The sequence below is a fragment of the Halichoerus grypus genome, chromosome 14 (assembly GCF_964656455.1).
Source record: "Halichoerus grypus chromosome 14, mHalGry1.hap1.1, whole genome shotgun sequence".
Taxonomy (NCBI): Eukaryota; Metazoa; Chordata; class Mammalia; order Carnivora; family Phocidae; genus Halichoerus; species Halichoerus grypus.
The window spans coordinates 846,863-865,485 of record NC_135725.1 but is presented as its reverse complement, the minus strand read 5'-3'; the positions used below and the strand labels follow the sequence as shown (position 1 = coordinate 865,485).

General features: G+C 62.7%; 1 protein-coding gene and 1 long non-coding RNA gene across 6 annotated transcripts in view; one reads left to right on the top strand and one right to left on the bottom strand.

Annotated features, from left to right (window-relative positions):
• Positions 1 to 120: 120 nt before the first annotated feature.
• LOC144379989 (uncharacterized) lies at positions 121 to 2,708 on the top strand. Its single transcript, XR_013443620.1, has 2 exons — positions 121 to 371; positions 523 to 2,708. It is a non-coding gene; the product is annotated as an uncharacterized LOC144379989 (long non-coding RNA).
• A 6,938-nt stretch (positions 2,709 to 9,646) lies between these two features.
• Positions 9,647 to 18,623, bottom strand: part of FGD3 (FYVE, RhoGEF and PH domain containing 3) — a 50,719-nt gene continuing 41,742 nt past the window's right edge. For all 5 annotated transcript variants that reach the window (XM_036098033.2, XM_036098037.2, XM_036098030.2 and 2 more), the window contains exons 15-18: positions 13,779 to 13,901; positions 12,016 to 12,159; positions 10,703 to 10,849; positions 9,647 to 10,465 (exon numbers count right to left, since the gene is read on the bottom strand). In XM_036098033.2, coding sequence (XP_035953926.1) covers positions 10,256 to 10,465; positions 10,703 to 10,849; positions 12,016 to 12,159; positions 13,779 to 13,901 — 624 coding nt within the window. In that variant the 3' untranslated portion in view covers positions 9,647 to 10,255. The remainder of the gene's footprint in view (positions 10,466 to 10,702; positions 10,850 to 12,015; positions 12,160 to 13,778; positions 13,902 to 18,623) is intronic.

Genomic DNA, 18,623 nt, shown 5'->3' with positions numbered 1-18,623 from the left:
CCAGCTCAACTCCCTTGGGTCGTGGTACCGGGCTGGGTCCGGAGCTGCGGCCCGCCCCTTCCTCACCCCAAACACCGCCCAACCCAGGCACAGCGCCCTGCCCTGGCAACCGCCCAGGGTGCTCTACCATTGACACAGGAGCTGAGGCAGCTCTGGGTGGCTCAGGGCTGCTGCTGAGTAGGCTTGTCGCCCTGCAGAGCAGGGGGAAGCTTCCTTAGCCGAGAGAACAGCAGATGCAAAGGTCCTGAGGTTGGAATGTTTGGGAAGCTTGAGGAACAGCCAGAAGTCTGGTGGCTGGCTCAGGAAGTCTGGGAAGGTGGCCCAGGTGGACAGGACTGGCTCTGGAGGGCCTGGCAGGTGGCAGCAAAGAGGTGAGTGTTCTCCTGGGACCACAGAGTAGTGTTCCAGCAGAACAGTCCCCCCACCCCACCTGCTTTCCTAGCCCAGTAGAATACGTGAGGGGCATGCCCCTATCCTGGGTGGGAGTTGCTTTCACCCCATAATATCTCCTCCCCACTTCAGACCGGTGAACCACACATGATGAGTTTCTTCGATTCCCTTGACCAAGCAGGTGTTTCCCATTTGCCACATTGGGAAGCCAGGTGAGTCCACAGGGTTCCCTCCAGACCGTGCTAGGGGCCTGGAGCCCCAGAATTCCCTTCCAAATGCCCCCCAGCCCATCTCCAGGGCTTGCACACAGGGCTGGGAGGGGACGCGGGATGGCTTCCAGTAGCCCAAAATGCAGAATTGAGCCTGGCCATTAGGGTGTGTATGTTTTCTGGGGCTGCTGTAACAGGGGGCCATGGGCTGAGCGCCTTAGGACAACAGCAATGTGCTCTCGGGGTCCTGGGGGCCTGAAGTCTAAGACCAGGTGTCAGCAGAGCCTCCCCTCCAAGGGCGCCAGGAAGGATCTGTTCCGGCCTCTCTCCAGCTTCCCACAGTTCCTTGGCTCGTGGCAGCAGCATTCCAGACTTCGTGTGGCCGGCTGTCCCTTTGTACGTTTCTGTCTCTGTGCCCAAATTTCCCCTCTTCTACAGGGACACTCGTCAGCCCTTTTGACCTCACTGTAACTTGGTCACCTGGAGAAAGATGCTGTCTCCAAACACTGCGTGTTCTGGGGTGCTGGGAGTTAGGACTCCTGCACTTGACTTTTGGGGGTGGGGTGGGCACAGTTCAGCCATAACAGATGGTATTAAGGTCGGGGACAGACATTTTTCTTGGTGTGTGGCTTGGTTGTGTGTTCTGGGTGTTCAAGCACGTGGTGCTGGACAGCTAGGGACGGCCGAGGACCTCTGCCACATCCCATGGGAAACCATGTCCCTCGTCACGGGCCAGGGCACCCATTGCCACCAAAGCTGTCTCCACAAGCAGGAGGCACTGGGGCACTGGGGTTGGTTCTAGAAGTGAATCCACGGCTGATAGGAGCCACGAGCTGGGCTGCCCCGTCCACCATTTCCGGGGCCTCTTGGAGAGCCCAGCAACACTAACTGTGTGCAGGGAGGGAAACTGAGGCCCAGGAGGGAAGGCACTTGGCCCACCTCAGATGCCCAACCGACTGGACCACCCCCACCCCGCCCGACACCTCATGCCCCCATGTGGGGCGGGGACCATGGCGCTAACGGCCTTCACCCCATGCCACGGGCCTTAGTGTTCTCATCTGAGGGACAGAGAAGGTTGCGCCGCCCTCCTGATACCACGGAGGCTGTGACATGATCTGTGACAGACCTGTGCCACGGAGGGGGCCACACAGGCCCCACCAGTGTTTGCACTTACTCCCCTCCCCACCTGCCCCTGGCTCTCCCGGCTGCTCAGGGCCCCAGCCTCCCCGTGTCCTGGCCCAGACTGGGAGCAGTGCCTGGACTGTGCCCGGCCGTGTCTCTCTGCCCTCGGGCGGCAGCCTCCTCCTCCAGGAAGCCCTCCCTGCTTACCTGCCCCTACCAAGCCGGTCTCTGTGTGTGGGACCTCAAAGCCTGTACTGTGTCTAAAACAGAGAGGACTGTACCACCCCCTGTGCCAGGATGAGGCCAGGAAGGAACTTGTGGGCGGCTGCTGGAGAGGCAAGAAGAGCCCAGCACAGAAGCCTGAGGAACTGATTGCAGCCTTGGCCTCTCTGCGTTTGGGGTCTGGCCCGCACCCTACTACCTGCTCCCCGTCTCAGTTTACAGCTGGGAGCAGACAGCATGCTAGAACATTTGTGCAACGAAGGACCTCGTGGAAAGGAACCAGGGAGAGGAGAGCCATCTGAGGCCCTGGTCTCAGTGTTCTGCTCTGTAAAGTGGGCCCACACACATGCTGCTGTGAGAAATGCCAAGGGGATGTGAGGGTCTACCCTGGAGGTCCCCTCTTCCCGAAGGGCTGCCCCAGGTTGACTGACGTGTCCCTGGGCGCTGGTGGCCTGGGGCACGGGGGACTTTGCGTAAGCCTGTGGGGGGCAGGGGGGGGTCATTGGTGTGTTTCCCTCAAATCGGATAATAACTGTAGAAGGGCTAAATGCTTTTTGTCTTTAAATATTCCTGATTATTTTGCTTCTACTCAATAGAAACATGAGATTTCCATCCTAAAAACCTCTCACAATGGACCAAATCTGGAAAGTTCCATCGCAAGATGGTAAGAGTTAAGGAAGCAATGTGGCCTCACGGGCTTGCCTTTTTTTTTTTTTAATTAAAAGCAATTTTCAATAAAGTAATCTGAGCCTGTAGCTCCAATGAGCTGAATGTGTGGGGAGGACTTTTCCCACAATGGCGCCCTCGTGCACACGGGCCCTCCAGCTGCCCCACGGGAAGGCGGCAGCCTGGTCGCCTTCTGCAGGTGAGCCCCTGCCTGGAGCCCGCTCCCTGCCAGGGCCCGGCTCTCACTGCCCGGCTGTCCTCCCCGGCCAGTGGCCTGCACACACCAGCTTGCCTGGGCCCTCAAGAGGGAGAGCGGTGGGTCCCCCAGGTGACATCGAGCTGCCGCCCACAGGTTCACAATGACGGGGATGATCCAGCAAGGCACGTGGGGGGAGACAGGCCTCAGGGCCATGTGCTTCCCTGGAGGGCGAAAGCAAGCGGTGGACGCACGAGACTAGATCCCATCAGCCCCTCGTGGGCGCCAGGTCTGCGCAGGAGCTGGGACACAGCGAGCACGGGAGGGACACGGCCTGACGGGCTCCTCTGTCCCCACCTCTGGGCTGCAGGTTGTGGTTTGCTGCCCCTTGACTCTGCTTTGTGCCATCTGAAGTTTGCAATAAGCATGAATCCATTCTCTAATCAGAAAACAGGAAACTAGTAAAACGTTTAAGGCTAGGACACCTATAAAGGATTACACACATTCACAGGACAGTCTGGATCCCACTGTGAAAAGATGTGGGAGACCCTCGTTTACAGATAGGGAAACTGAGGCACAGGGAAGGGTACTGTCCCGTCCAGGGCCACACACCACGATGAGAGGGTTCCGGGCCCTGCTGGGGGCGGAGGCTTGTCTTCACAGCGCCCAGGGCTCCCGGGTAAGCCGAGCAGTGGCAAGCGCACAGGAGGGTCAAGGGCAATCCAGGGGCTTAGCGCTCATGAGCCAGCTAAGCTTCTTGGAGGCCTGCACCAGACAAGTGTGAGAGCCTGCCCCCCACCAGGGGCTCCCAGCTGGCCTCCCAGCACAGGCCCAGTGCCCAGGGGCCCCCACCAGGCCCCCTGGTCGCCCTGTGGGTGGCCTTGGATGAGCCCCGCCCCTCCCTGGCCTCCAGTCTGGTCCCCGCCTCACCCAAGCCACGCCTGCCAATGCTCAGAGCTCTCCTGCAGGCACCTCGGAGGCCAGGCCTGGGGAGGCATTTCTGGGGCCCCTTATAGAGCAGCCCCTCATGAGGCCTGGCGTCTGGCCAAGGCCATCCAAATGGACAGATCAGAGCAGTGCGGGGAGAGCTCTCATTTCACAGATGGGGACACTGGAGCTGGGAGGGAAGGGTCTGCCCCTACAACACAGCTCATCCCAGACCTTCACGCCAAGGCCCAGTGGCCAGGGACTGACTGACTGGCTCTCTGTGCCCTGTTTGCATAATGCGTGCGCTAGCACTCCTCCTACCTGGGCTGAAGGGCCGACAAGATGTGCCGTGCCGCTAAGCATGTCCAGCATGGGAGGCCCACGGTCGGGGCCAGTAGGAGGGACTCCGTGTCACCGCCGGAGAAGCAGGTCTGCCGGACAGCAGAGTGGCAAGGGGCTGCGCACCTGCTCTCGCCCCCTTACTCTCTGTGCCAACAGCCATGCTTTCCAGTGACCATCTCGAGCACTTGGCTGTCTTCATTTTATGGGTGAGAGACAGGCTCAGGCCTGTGAGCCCCACAGTTTGCTAAGGGGCTGCCCTCGTGGGCTACAAGAGACAGAAACCCAGCGTCAGCCCAGGGGCGATGGTGAGGACTTCGGAGAGAGGCCCCTGCGGGAGGTCCCTGGGCAAGTGGGAAGAAGAGCAGACGTTCTCCATCCTGGGAATCCACCGACCGCGGCTCCCTCCCCCAGCACGGCTCCTCCCTCCCACTTTCTGGGAAAAGTTACTGATACTCAAGCACTAGCGAGCGGGCCACGTCCCAACAAAGCCGCCCGGCCTCACGCACCCCTCCTCAGCGTCGCCTTGTGCCAGTCTGGCCCCCAGCCCCTGGCGCCCCAGCACGGAGACACCTGCACTCCCCGTGGTGTGTGCCACTCCTGACCATGGCGGCCACCAGCCCCCCGTGTGTCCCTGGGGCTTGGCCGGGAGGGAGGGAGGGAGGCCACGCTCCAGGTACCTCCAGACCAGAGTGGCTCCACACCATGCCGCGTCAGCGTCCTGAGGCCACCGCAGCAAAGTGCTTAGGACCGCAGGAGGGCGCTCGCTCTTCCTTGTCCGGGGCCGTGCTCATGCCGCGTCTGCCTCTGCCCTCCCCTCTGAGCATCTTCTCCCTCTTTCTATAGGGACACCCGTCACGGGGACCTCCTCTTAACTAACTACATCCCCAAAGATCTTATTTCCAAATTATGTCCCATTCTGACATTTCGGGTGGACATGGATCTTGGAGGCACACTATTCAACCCACCAGTCTGTCCTCTGACTCCTCAAAAGTCACTTTGGTCTCGTGTTCAGAGTATATCCTCCCCAACCCCGCAGCTCCCGGGGTCTTAACCCATTCCAAAAGGGAGACGGACAATGGACGGAAGGAGGGAGTCGCTGGTCCCAAGCAAGTCTGAAGCCCGGCGGAGCGGGCGGCAGAGACTTCAGGGCCTGAGAATAATCCTCTGTGGCCCGATGCTCCATCCCCCGGGCATGTGGCGGTGGCCCTGCTCTCTGGGGCCCTGGGCACCCCGCCGGGGTTCACGCCACCAGACAAGAGGCCCCACAGACCTCGCCTGGGACCCCACCTCTGCCCCTGTGCTGGGCTCGTGGGTCACACCCCCAATCTCTCCAGGAATGGGTGTTCCCACAGCACCTTCGGTGTCTCTTCAGACCTAATTTAACAATCTGGGCAGGTTCCCTTTTGCCCAACAGCCCCTCCCCCACTTGTCCCCCCCTCCCCCAGGTTTTACCACAAGCAGCTTCGCTTGGAAATGTCCTCAGCTAAACATACAAGTTCGTCCCTTATAATGTCTCCTTTGCATTCAACCCGAGAGCGCGGTTCAGCCCTGTCTCTGCCACCCTCACTTCCCCTGAGCCTTCCTCGTCCCTATTTCTACCGGGGAGCTCTTGGAGGACATCGAGGCATTTTCCATCACGTGCCCCAAACTCATCCGTTCCCAGCTCCACAGCCGCTCCCGATGTCCAGCCTTTCTGGGCCCAAAATTGGCCCTGCATCGCTGGAGATGTACAAAGTGCCACAAAGTTGCCAACAACAGAAGTTAAACTCATCAGAACAACAGAAATGTATCCTCTCTCGGTTCTGGAGGCCGGGACCCCAGGGTCAAGGTGTGGGCAGGGCCTCACTCCCTCTGGAGCTGCGGGGGAGGGCGCTCCTGCGCCTTCCGCCCCTGCTGGCTCTGCCATCTCCAGATCTCCACCAGGCTCACCTGCGCCACGCGGCTGTCACGTGGCCGTCCCAGAATGTCTTCTCCTCTTCTCATACAGACCCCATTATGGGCTTAGGGTCTCCTCCATCCTATTTTAACTAGCAACATCTGCAAAGACCTTATTGCAAATAATGTCACATTCTGAGGTTCCAGGTGGACATGGATTTGCAGGGAAACCATTCAACCTAAGACACCTGTGTTGGCTTGTTTCCCTTCTCCATCTTATTCTCCACCCACTACAATTTTCCTAGGTGGCCCCCCAAATAAATTCCTTGCATTCAACCAGTGTAGCAAGATCTGTTACTGAGAGAACCTTACCTGACACGGTTCCCCGCTCTGAGCTCCCGGGGACCCACCAAAGACAAGCCCTCCCATGCTGAGCTGTCGTGCACCCCTCTGTGGGTGGGTGAGGATGCTGGCCCCTTCCCGCAAGGTTTTGGGAGGACATGGGAGAGAATGCTGTGGGCTCTGGGCTGAGGGTCACATGCACTTCCTGCTCTGGGGAATGGGGGCCCTTGGGAGTGACCCCAGTATTTTTCTTGAAGTAGATGGGCTGCTCAGTTGTCAGCAGTGGTCCTGGTGCCCCTGGGGCAGATGTCGTTTTGGGGGTGTCATTTGCTTCTCTGGGTCTTGACAAGGCACAGGGAGGCCGAGCCCCCCGTCAAAGGTGGAGACTTGCCTCGCAGCAGTGAGCTGGCCTTGGCAGGAAAGGGGACAGCCTGTCCGTCCCAGGGACACTGCCAGCCCACATTCAGGCGGGGAGACAGGGCCAAGGCAGGACATGGTGGAGGCTGCATGCTCGTCCCTACAGATGGTGGCCGTGGGGTGGGGCGGGCAGCGCTGAGCAGGACATCTCACTCCACGTGATTTATTCTCACACAGCCGCTTCGGGGGAAGGCAGAGATGCGTCTGTTCCCCAGTCCCGGTTTGGCCATCTGGCCCCCACACCGCCAAAGGCTGGGGACCATCGGGACCAGCCCCGACCAGGACGAGGGAGGGGGGAGGTGGTCTGCGATGCTCCCACCAGGGCTGCCAACAAGGCTTGGAGGCCTGAGCACACAGGGCTGGAGAGGGGCGCCGGCAGGCTGCACTGGGGCCGTCGGCCGGGGTCCCCATCAGTGCTCTGCACCCACGCAGGCCCAGAAGTCCAGCCAGCCAGCGGGGCTGGGCCGGGCCTGGCAGGCCTTGGAGCCAGCAGGGTGGAGGAGGCTGGTTTCCCAGGATGGAATGTGCAGAATGTCGGGTGGGCACCTGGCTACGCCCCACGACATGTCCTGGCGCCACCCACCTCCTTGGGCCCTCAGTTTCCCCCTCATAAATTGGGAGCAGCAGTGGGTGAGAGGCCGTTTGGCCCGGGAGCAGCCGGCCTCTCATCACAGCTGACTGCTTCCGGAACACCGGGAGCCCCTGGGACCCCTCAGACTCTCCTGGGACCACCTGGAACCCCTCAGGACCACGGGGAGCCTCTTAGGGGTCACGGCCACCTCATCTGGGGAAGATGGAGATGCTGAGGTGACAGGTGGACAGGCCTGGAGCGAAGCCCTCTGGAGCACCCAAGAACAGCGTCCCCAAGCCTTCACCCCAGCTGTTGGCAGACAGAGCACCTGCTATGAGCCACGCCCCATTGTGGGTTCTGCGTCCTGCCCTGGGAGCCTCTGTGCTACATGGGGGGACAGAGGTTCAACGACAGGGCACATATCCGAGCAAACGGTAGAGAGGCTGATGCACAGGCGCATCCAGCAGGGTCTCAGAAAGACCAGTGGGAAGTGGGAAGGAGGTGGGTCCAGTGCTGGGGCCAAGGGGCCTGGGTGTGGGGTGTGGGGGACAAAATGAGGCCAGATGTGTGCAAGGACCAGGGTCGCAGGGCGCGGTCCGACCCCATGCCAGAAATCCACAGGAGGCGTGCCCGCTGTGCCCACGGCATGAACAGGTGGACGAAGAGTGAAGGAATGACCGCCAGCTGAGCCCCTCGCTTGCTGTGTGACCTGGGGCAAGCATATTTCCCTCTCTGGGCCTGTTTCTCTACAGCGAAGACACCTCTGAGCAGTAATTCTCAGCAAGTGGCTGGCTCCTTCCGCTTTCCAGGACCGCAGGGGATGCCACCAGCACCCGCTCTGGGCCTCATGAGGATGTGTGTTCTGGCAGTGGGGTGGTCAGCAGGGCCTGGAACCTCGACGGGAGCCTGGGCTCTGAGCACCGCGCAGGTGGTGGAGAGGCCCCTGAGCGCTCACCTCTCCCGTTCCTGTCCCTTTGTGCTCCACTCTTCCTCCCGTGGAAACCGCTCAGGCAGACCCCTCGCTCCCAGCACGGCCCCTGGGCCTGGCATCAGGCTGGGCAGGTGCGCACTGCAGACCCCGTCCCGTCCTCCCGTCAGGACCCCAGGGCCTCCTTCCCCACTGGCCCCATTCCCCCCAGGAATGGCCTCCTGTGCCTGCAGGGGGGGGGCTGCTGGTGGGACGAGGAGGAAGCAGGTGGAGAGGCTGAAAGCCTCTGCCCTCCGTGGGTGGGCAGGAGCCCAGGCCCTGGGGACAGACGTGCTGCTGGGGCCACACACTCTGCGGGAGTCATCCCTCCAACAGCTGCAAGCCGCAGCTTCTGACTTGCCCATCACAGCTCTTCCTGGAGACCTGCTGGGCGCCCGGGGCCCGTCTCCATCTGCACCCCGACCGACCCCACGGCAGCCAGCCAGGCCCGTTCACACTCCCAAGTCCACCCTGCAGGCCCCACCTCTCAGAGCAATGCCAGAGGAGATGCTGGGGAGACCCGGGGCCAGGCCCTGCGGCCCCCAGCCCGCTCTGCTGGCCCCTCGTGGCCCTGCCCTAGGCCTGGGCGCTCTTCTTGCAGCACCTGCCCAGGAGGGTGGTCTCCCAGGGACCTCCCCTCCTCTGACCGCTCCTCCCACACCTGGGCACCACTCCCCACACTGCAGGAAGTGCGGCTCCACACGGAGGGAATTCCTTCCCTCACAGCCTCAAGGCCCGGTCCAAACAGGCAGCGGGGGCATGCCTCCCGGGCCTGCTGCAGCCAGTCTGTGGGGCCACGCTGGCCCCCGGGCTCTCCCATGGACTGCAGCGGACTCTGCGGGGGGCAGCACGCCTGCTTCAGGGCTGCCCCGCGAGGGCAGGGCCCACCTGAGGTCACCATGGGAACCTGCGTGTGGAGACCCCAGGCTGCTCGGCAGGAGGACAGGGCCCAGAGAACTCACTGGGGGGCCGGCCAGGAAGACCCCAGGTGGGCACCTGCTCTGGGGGGCCTAGTTTCACCTCCAACCCCAGTGGAGCGTCGCCATACCCAGCGGGTCCGTCCCGGCTGCTTCCTCGGTCTGGAGTTCTGGGACCCGCGGGACCTCCTATGACTCAGTTTCCTCAGCTGTCAAGTGGGAACGTCCTGGACAGGGTGCCCCTGAGAAGAGCCCAGTAGGCCTGTGGACGTAGGATGTGCTCAGGGAGTGCAGAAAGCAGAGGTCGGAGGAGAAGGGACTGGACCAGGGAGAGGGGCCAGCTGGGCCCGGGTGCTTCACTGTCTCCCCCACCCACAGCAGTGGAAGCTGCCCCCGCAGGCCTAGCTGTGCCCTCACCCTCTCCCCGGCCTGACCACCGGCTGGCCCACCTTGGGGCCCTGCCCTGAGGCTGTGCCCAGCTGCTGAGTCCCAGCATTTATTTTCGCAGACCAGCACCGCCCGTGGCGGGCCAGGGACACAGACACAGATCTCCGCCCCCACGGGATGCAGGGGCAGGCCTCTGCTGGCCTCCGCGGGGTTTCTCAGGGAGGTCTTGCAGGGATGCCCCTGGCGACCACTGGCCCCTCCAAACAGGGAGGCGGGCTGTGGGACCAGGAGCCGGCAGAGGAGGGAGGTGGGGTCCGGGGCCAGTCACAGTTCGGCTCACGTGGTACAGATGGCATGGGGCGGGCGGCGGGGAGGAAAAGCATGGCTGCAGACCTCCACCAGGGTCCCCGGGCACCCCCGGGACACTCCTTCTGCCTTCCGGAGCTGGCTGCCCCGCACCGGACGGTCCGTCTGCACCCTGCTCCAGGCCACGCTGCTGGGGCTCTTCGTGGACACATGCTGGGTGCGTGGGCCTGTTCCTCTGCTTCAGGGAGGTCCCTCCAGGGTCAAGTGCCCCGTGGCCTGTCCGCCCCCAGCAGTCCGGGAGCCCCGCACGCCAGCACAAAGCCTCCGACACCACCTCCCGGGTGGGCACGGGCCCTGCCGGGGGAGCCGCAGAGCTGGGACACCTGGCCGAGGCTCCGCTCACGGGGCCGCCAGGCCCGGGTCCCCGCGGGCAGCCACGCTCAGGGCGTCCAGCCAGTGCTGCCGCAGGTCCGCTGACAGGGCGCTCAGGTACAAGGACCGCTGGGCCTGCTGCAGCCGCCACGTGTGCCTGCTGTCCGGCCCCTCCCCGGGGTCCGACATGCTCACCGTGCAGCCAGAGAGGGGGATGGTGCGGGGCGGCCAGCCGTCCTGCAGCAGGGAGAGCTGGGTCAGCACGGGCCTCTGCAGGCCTGGCCCACGGAGCGCCCTTTCCCACGGGCGACTCGGAGCAGCCGGGGAAACCGAGGCCCCAGGCTCCCGGGAGCCTGAGCAGGGTTGGTCCCAGGCGGCGTGGCCCAGGCCCCTCTGCGCACCACAGGCCTCAGGCTCTGGGCTGTGAGAATCGGGGCACACCCCAGCACGGCCCGGGGCAGGTGGGGGACGCACCTGGCTGTCTCCCTGCAGGTGCAGCACCAGCTCCGGGGGCTCTGACGCTGGGATGGTGGCCCACACCTCGCTCCAGGCCACACCGTTATCCGACACCTGCAGGGGGCTGCAGAGCAGGCTGGGCTGGTGGTCCTCAGCCGCGGGCTTCTGGGGGCAGAAAAGGAGGGGCGGGGGCGGGGCAGCCTCGCTGCAGGGGCCACCCTCATGGGCGGGGGCGGGCCTTGCCTCCTGGGACATGCTGGACAAGAGCCTGGGCCAGCCTGACCCACCCCAGGGTCACCACAGGCCTCTGGGCATCGGGCTGCACCCTCCAGGGCACTGAGACTATGAGCCGCTCAGGGCCAGAAATAAGGAAAAAATAGGGGAAAATGGAAAAGCTGGAACCAGGGTGTGGCTCACAGGGAAGGGCTGTGTTTCAGTTGAACACACACACCAGGCACCTACCACGTGTGCACACACGGCAAACACGCGCACCATGCACGTAACACATGTGTGCACACACGGCAAACACGCGCACCATGCACGTAACACACGTGTGCACACACGGCAAACACGCGCAGCATGCACGTAACACACATGTGCACACACGGCAAATGCGCGCCATACACCTACCACATGTACACACACACCGTGAACTCGCGCACCACACACCTAGCACGTGCACACACCACGCCCACCACACACCTAGCACGTGCACGCACACACACCACACCCACCACGCACCCACGCGTGCACACACACCGTGAACACGCGCACCACACACCTAGCACGTGCACGCACACACCACGCCCACCACGCACCCACGCGTGCACACACACCGTGAACACGCGCACCACACACCTAGCACGTGCACGCACACACCACGCCCACCATGCACCCACGCGTGCACACACACCGTGAACACGCGCACCACGCACCTAGCACGTGCACGCACACACCACGCCCACCACGCACCTACGCGTGCACACACACCGTGAACACGCGCACCACGCACCTAGCACGTGCACACACACACCACGCCCACCACACACCTACGTGTGCACACACACCGTGAACACGCGCACCACACACCTACCACGTGTGCACACACCGTGAACACGCGCACCACGCACCTAGCACGTGCACGCACACACCACGCCCACCACGCACCTACGTGTGCACACACACCGTGAACACGCGCACCACACACCTAGCTCATGCACGCACACAATCTGTCCTGGCACAAGGGAAGCAGCGGCTCTGGGAGCCCAGCCTGCAGAGGCTGCCAGGGACAGGGCCCCGGTCAGGAGGCTCACAGCATCTGGCCTGCCTACCTCCGCGCTGTGCTTGGGCCCCTCGGGCGCCGCCTCAGGGCTGGGGCTCTCAGGTGCCGCCTGCTGCGTCAGGAAACACTCTCGGCAGACACGGCTCTGCCTGCCATTCTCAGCCTTGAACTCGGAGCACTTCCCACAAATGACCTGCAAAGCAGAGGGCACCTGTGACCCCACCTCCTGGGGACAGAAGACCGTCCGGAAGAGGCTGGAGGGGCCGCAAGGCCAGGAGGGACACAGCATATGGAGGGGAAAGGCTTCTCTGCAGGAGACTTGTCAGAGGACAGGGACCCAAGTGCTGGCCATCCAGGACTTGCCTCCTCTTCTGGAGGGTCCCGGGGTCTGTGTGCACAGAAAGAAGACTGGGAAGAGGCACCAGGCACATGGAATAATGCTCAATATCACTAATCATCAGGGAAATGCAAACCAAAGCCACAGTGAGATATCAGATACCACCTCACACCTGTCAGGACGGCTAGTACCCAAAACACAGACAATAAGCGTTGGTGAGGATGTTGGTGAGGCCGTGGAGGAACCAACCCCTTGTGCACTGTTTGTGTGAATGCAAGATGGTAGTGCTGCTGTGGAAAACATATCCACTCCCCACAAAACACTGAAAATAGAGTTACCTTATGATTTAGCAATTTCCATGATTTCTACTGATTTCTATTTCTATTTGTGGTTGAACTCCTGAGTGGATGGATGGATGGATGACGACCCACCCACTCACCCATCCATCCACACATCCACCTATCCACCCATCCTCCATTCACCCACCCACTATCCATCCATCCATCGATCCACCCACCCAGCATCCACCATCTGTCCATCCTCTGTTCACCCATCCATCATCCCATCCAGCCACTCACCATGCATCCACCCACCCACCTGTCCACCCACCCATCTATCCTTTATCCACCCACCCTCTACGCACCATCCATTCACCCACCCATCCATTCATCTATCCACTTACCTATCCACCCACCTATCTGTCCATTCATCTACCTATCCACCCATCCATCCATCCATCCATCCATCCATCCACCTATCCATCCATCCTCCATCCATCCATCCATCCTCCATCTATCCACTACTCACACACCCATCCATCACCCATCTATCCATTCATTTGAGGACTCATCCATTTATGTCTCCTTCCCCCAGTGTGTTAAGGTTTCGTGCAAGGGCATGACAATGAACACCACACCCGGCACAGTCTGCTGATGCCTTTTGGAAAACCAGTTCTAAGGCAGTTCTGTGCTAAGACCCACCTGCTAACATAAATTCCATTTTAATAACCTAACCTAGAAATATTTGAATCAACAAGAGTCCTTTTACCAGGAATAACCTTCCCTTTCAATATCAAGCCCATCCTAAAGAGAAAGGGTTTTGGGGGGGCTCTGTGAGGAGAAATGGAGATGGTGATCACTTGGGGTGCCAGTTGAAGGTGGCCCCACAGCCCACAGGCCCAGTCAACCTTCAGCACCCTTGGAGCACCTGGATCAAAGTGGCAGGAGGGAGCTCCCCCCATGGCCGCACCCCGCACCTCCCCAACCCCTGCCTCCTCACAGGGCAGCAGGTCGCTCTCACCCCCTCCCTCCCAGCCACCCAGCGCTGAGTCTGTGGCTCCAAATCTGGCACTTTCTCAACCACAACAGTGCTGGTCAGATACCAGAGAAAGGGGGTCAGCGTCGACTTCAGGCGGGATGGCGCCGGTCTGCTCGTGGAGGGGGAAGCTGCGCGGAGCTGTGCCCACCCACACTCACCGCCCCACACAGCTTGCACCGATGCTTCCTCTTGGTGATGGAGTTGAAGGTCTCGCCACAGCTCCTGCAGCCCTGCTTCTCCTTGTCGCGCCTGGTCTTAGCGGACCCTCTCCTGGGCTCGAGCTGCGGGAGACAAGTGTGCAGGGGCAGCTCAGTGAGCACGCGGACCGCGCATGCAGAGCACAACGCAGGAGGGAACGAAGCTGGGGTGTCGTCACCTCAGGCCTGCCCAGCCCTGCTCCCCAGGCTGCCCTGCGGTCACCGTCACACACGCTGAGGGCCTAAGTGGGTCTGGAACTCTGCCTGGACCCACCCGGCCTACAGGGAGGCCAGCGACAACCTGGTGGGTCTGAAGAGACGGGGCCCAGAGCCCGCGCTGGGGAATGGTCTGCCCAGCCTGGCGTGGCCTGCTCCGTGGCCCCGAGGCTCGGGGGCTGCCCTGGGCCCGCCTGAGTGCTCGAGGGGCAGGTTGGGGCTGCGCTCCCCTCCACCTCCGCCAAGCTGTCTGGTCCTCCCACCCAGGAGCTGACAAGGGGAACAACAGGAAGTCAGGAAACTCAATGTGGTTTGTGTTCAGAGAGTTTAAACAAGCTTTAGGACAAGTCATGAGAACACTGCAAATGCCTTTCAACAAGCTGGGCCAGGTCCGCAGGAACCTCAGACCCCTTGCAGAGGGGGTGCGGGCTGGGAGGGCGAGGGCAGGGCTCACTTTCCTCCATCTCCTTAGTCTTTACAAACAAGCGCTGGTTTCCCTCTTTGTCAAACACGTATTAACTCTGATGCGTCCGAAACTAAGGGAGCAGCCCGGCACGCCAGGCAGAGTCGAGGCCACAAAGGGACGTGGTTTAAAGCCGGCCCTGGCGCGGCTCAGGGAGAAGGACCCAAGGGCAGAGTGGCTCAGGCAGAGAACGGAGCTTCGGCCACAGAGGGGACGGAGGAGCAGAGAGATGAGACGGGGAAGCACACCCAGACGCGCCTGCTCGCCGTTTGCGGCCAGGGTAACCTAGCGGTTGTTCGACAAGAACATCTTGTAAAAGAGGAAGAAAGGCGGTAAACAAGTAGAAAGCAGACAGGACCCCTGCCCCCTCGCCGCCACCCAGCCGCACCGTGGAAGCTGGCCGGGGGCGGGGGGGGCTGCGTGCTGTGCCCCCGGCCCCAGTGATACCACTTGTGTCCGGGACCCCAGCCCCACGGAGGCAAGGGCTTTCACATGAGCAGGGGCAGGCGGGAGCAGGTGCAGCATGAGGCTTCGGTGGGGGCTCAGCGGGGTCGCCGGCTGAGCCTCGGTTTCCCCATCTGGGGAGGAGTTGTACAAGGTGGGGGACAGCCCCCAGGCCCTGCCCTGCCCCTCATCAGCCATGAGACCACGGATGATGGTCTCCTCTCTGAGCCTCAGTGTCCCCACCTCTACGGTGGGGTTAGCTCATCACAGCACGTGGATCCTGACTTTGCCATGCTCCCCTTACGTCCCCACTTCTCTCCACCCGCCTCGGGGCCCCTCTCCTGAAGACCGTCTCAGGACTGCTCAGGGCCAGACATGGGAGGGGAGCTGCCTGGGGCCTGGGGCACAGGCAGGGAAGGAGAGACGAGGGGAACTGCCATGGCCCAGCAGCCCCCACCCTACCCTCCACCATCCCTCAGGGTGGCCCCACTGTCCCTGTCTTCCAGGTGAGGACCCCAAGGGCCTGGGAGGTGGGAGTGGTCAGCAGCAGGGTGGCTGAGCCCAAGAGCAGAGCCCCGAATCACTGACGCCAGGCGGCCATGGGGGCGTCCTGGGGGGACAGGGGCAGGATGAGGGCCGGAGGAGGCGGCTGCGTTGGGGCTGGGGTGTGAGGCCAGGCTCACCACCTACAGGCCAGCAGGACAGAGGGCGGCGCAGGATGGGGACTGAGGGGCAGCAACCAAGCGGAGCCCTGCACCAGCTCCCTCGGTGCTGTGGACTGTAGCCCAGCGTGTCCACTCCAGATGCTGCTCCAGCCCGGGCCGAGCAGGCTCCCGACACGGGGGTCAGCAGCCCACCCGCACAGCTTGGGATGGGTCTTCTTGGCTCAGCACACTCCCCTTCTGGACAGGTTATCAGACGCACAGATGAGAAGGGGTGCTCAGGCTTTCTGTTTGGATGCTGGGACATCGAAAGGCCCGGGTCAAGTCCTCAGACAGGTACAGAACCACGGCATCCGCGAGTCTCCACCCAAAGCACCCAACGTGCTGGGGCGCGGGAGGCGGTCTCTGCCAAGGGCAGGGGTCTGATTCACGCGGGTGTTTTCAGTTCCACAGCACAGAAGCAGGAGAAGCGTTCAGGTAAGAATCAGGCCCCGAGGGTGGCTTGACAACCAGCCTCTGATGGCGCCTCCCAGTCGGCCCTGGGTCCTGCAGGCTGTGGACAAAGGCCCTGTCCGGCCCTTCTGCTCCTGGTGGGCAGCTCTGTCCAGAGCTCCAGAGGGTGGGCTTGGGGTGGAAGGGCAGCGCCAGCTTTGTGCACCCCCAGGTCGTGCCGGCTGGTGGGGTGGGGCCTGGCTCGGCATCTTACAGGTGTGCACACGACCCCCACAGGTCTGAGCCCCGCGAAGCCTCTCTGTGAAGAGTTACATGACCTCTGCAGGGCACACAAGGCTTGAGCCACCTTGTGAAACTTCCTGGTCTGGGCTGAGCTCCTCTTAGGAAAGGGGGGCTTGCGGAACCGTGTGTTTGAGGACACCAGGGCTCAGGGAACGAGACCAGCAGTCACGTGGGGGTTTACCTTCCTCTCTAAGTGTGCTAAGAACAAGCTTAAATCTACAGCAAGGATCAGTCTTTTGGTGTCAGAATGAAAACTCATTTTTGAACACCTTCTACAAACGCACACTGAGCAGGTCTAGGTCAGGCCCTGTATGGCCAGACCTTCGCCCACACTGAGCGGCCCCAGGTCCAACAACAGCTCTGCTCACAGCACACACCAGTGAGAAAAGCACAGGGCCACCGTCTGTTACTGTGTGTGTTGTGGGTTCTGGGCAGGTGCAAAGGCCCTGGGGCAGGGTGGAGCGAGAGGAGCGAGGGCCAGGAGGCTGAGGAAGCTGCCCAGGGGGTTCACAGGCTGTGACAGGCCCAGCCCTCCCCCACTGCCCATGCCACTTCCATGCAGCTTGCCTCAATGACACTAATTACTGGGGACCGCATTCCACTCCCCAGAGCCGTGAGGCAGCTGCGCCGCTTGAACAAGGGGCTTCCTCCTGTCCTTTGGCCCCTACACCCATCATGCCTCCCAAATGCTCCATCCTTCCCTGGAGCTCAAAGCTTCTCAAGATGCTCCCAGCGCCCAGTAGCCCGAGGACATGGGTTGGGGGCCCGGGTTCTGCTCTCGTAAGGAGCGGGCGCTGCAGCGTCCGGGTGCACGTGTCCCGCCCCCCAGCACGGGCCAAGGTGGGAGACAAACATATGCTTACTAAAAATTCAGCCCATGCCAGGAGCCCTGCCCCCTGTGGCCAAGGAGACAATGGCCGCCCCCAGAAAGCCCCTTCCAGGGCCCCCTTCCCAGCGCGGGGTTTGGAGCAGAGGCTGGAGCTGCCCAGCAAGCCTCTCTCTAAGGCGGGGCTGCCCAGAACAACAACCAACCCACAAGGGCGGCATAACCTCACTGGGCGAACTCTGGGCCTCGGTGTTGAATTTGGGAGGCTCATTAGCAGCTCTAGGCTGTCCGAGGGGCAGCACCAGCTGGGGGACGGGGGCCTGGGAGGTGGGGACAGGCTGGGAGGCCGGGGAGCACGGGGGCCTCAGGAGCGAACCCGTCTGGGGCTCAGGCTGGGGCTCAGGCAGACAGCCCCAGTGTGGGCCTCCAGCCCTTCCCCACCAGCCTGTCCAGGAGCGTCCCCTGGCAGGGGCCACACCCGCCTGGAGTCCCAGGGCATGACTCTCAGCAGGGCTCACGGCCGGTGGGCCAGCGGTCAATAACCATGCCCCCCTGTACTGGACGCTCACGATGGGCAGGCACACACACTCAGCCTCTGACCTAACCCCACACAGCTGGCAGAGAGGAGGGGCTCCAGCACGTCCACGGCCTGCCCCTGGTGGGGGGACATGGCACGGCTGCCCAGCCCCCTCCCTGCCTGCACGGCCCCAGGTGGAGAGAAGGTGAGCAGACGTGCATGGGGGTCCTGGGCACCACCGCCCTCCTGGGCCTGCGGCGAGGACCTCCCTCCATCCTCCTGGGCCCAAGAGATGGGTCAGACACCGCCTCTGGGAAGCCTTCCCTGAGAGTACCCCTGCCTGTCCTCCCGACCCCCAGGGCCAGGGTGCTGACCTTTCCTCTTCGGACGGCCCAGCTGCCTAAGGATCAGGCACCACCTTGAGTCGTTTTAATCACGTACTTTCCACACGAGGTAAAGGGCACAGCTGCGTGACCTCCACCCAACTGACCTAACGGAGGCCTGGGTCCCAGCAGGCTCCCCCAGCCCCTCCCAACCTGGCCAGAGGCTGTCACTGTGGGGACAGGTCATATGGGGGTGGCTCGCCCCTTGACCTCACCCCAGAGGGCTCCCCGGTCTGACCGCCGCCCCAGAGGCCTCCCCGGTCTGACCCCGCCCCGGAGGGCTCCCCGGTCTGACCCCGCCCCGGAGGGCACCCCGGTCTGACCGCCGCCCCAGAGGCCTCCCCGGTCTGACCGCCGCCCCGGAGGGCTCCCCGGTCTGACCCCGCCCCGGAGGCCTCCCCGGTCTGACCGCCGCCCCAGAGGCCTCCCCGGTCTGACCGCCGCCCCGGAGGGCTCCCCGGTCTGACCCCGCCCCGGAGGCCTCCCCGGTCTGACCGCCGCCCCGGAGGCCTCCCCGGTCTGACCGCCGCCCCGGAGGGCTCCCCGGTCTGACCCCGCCC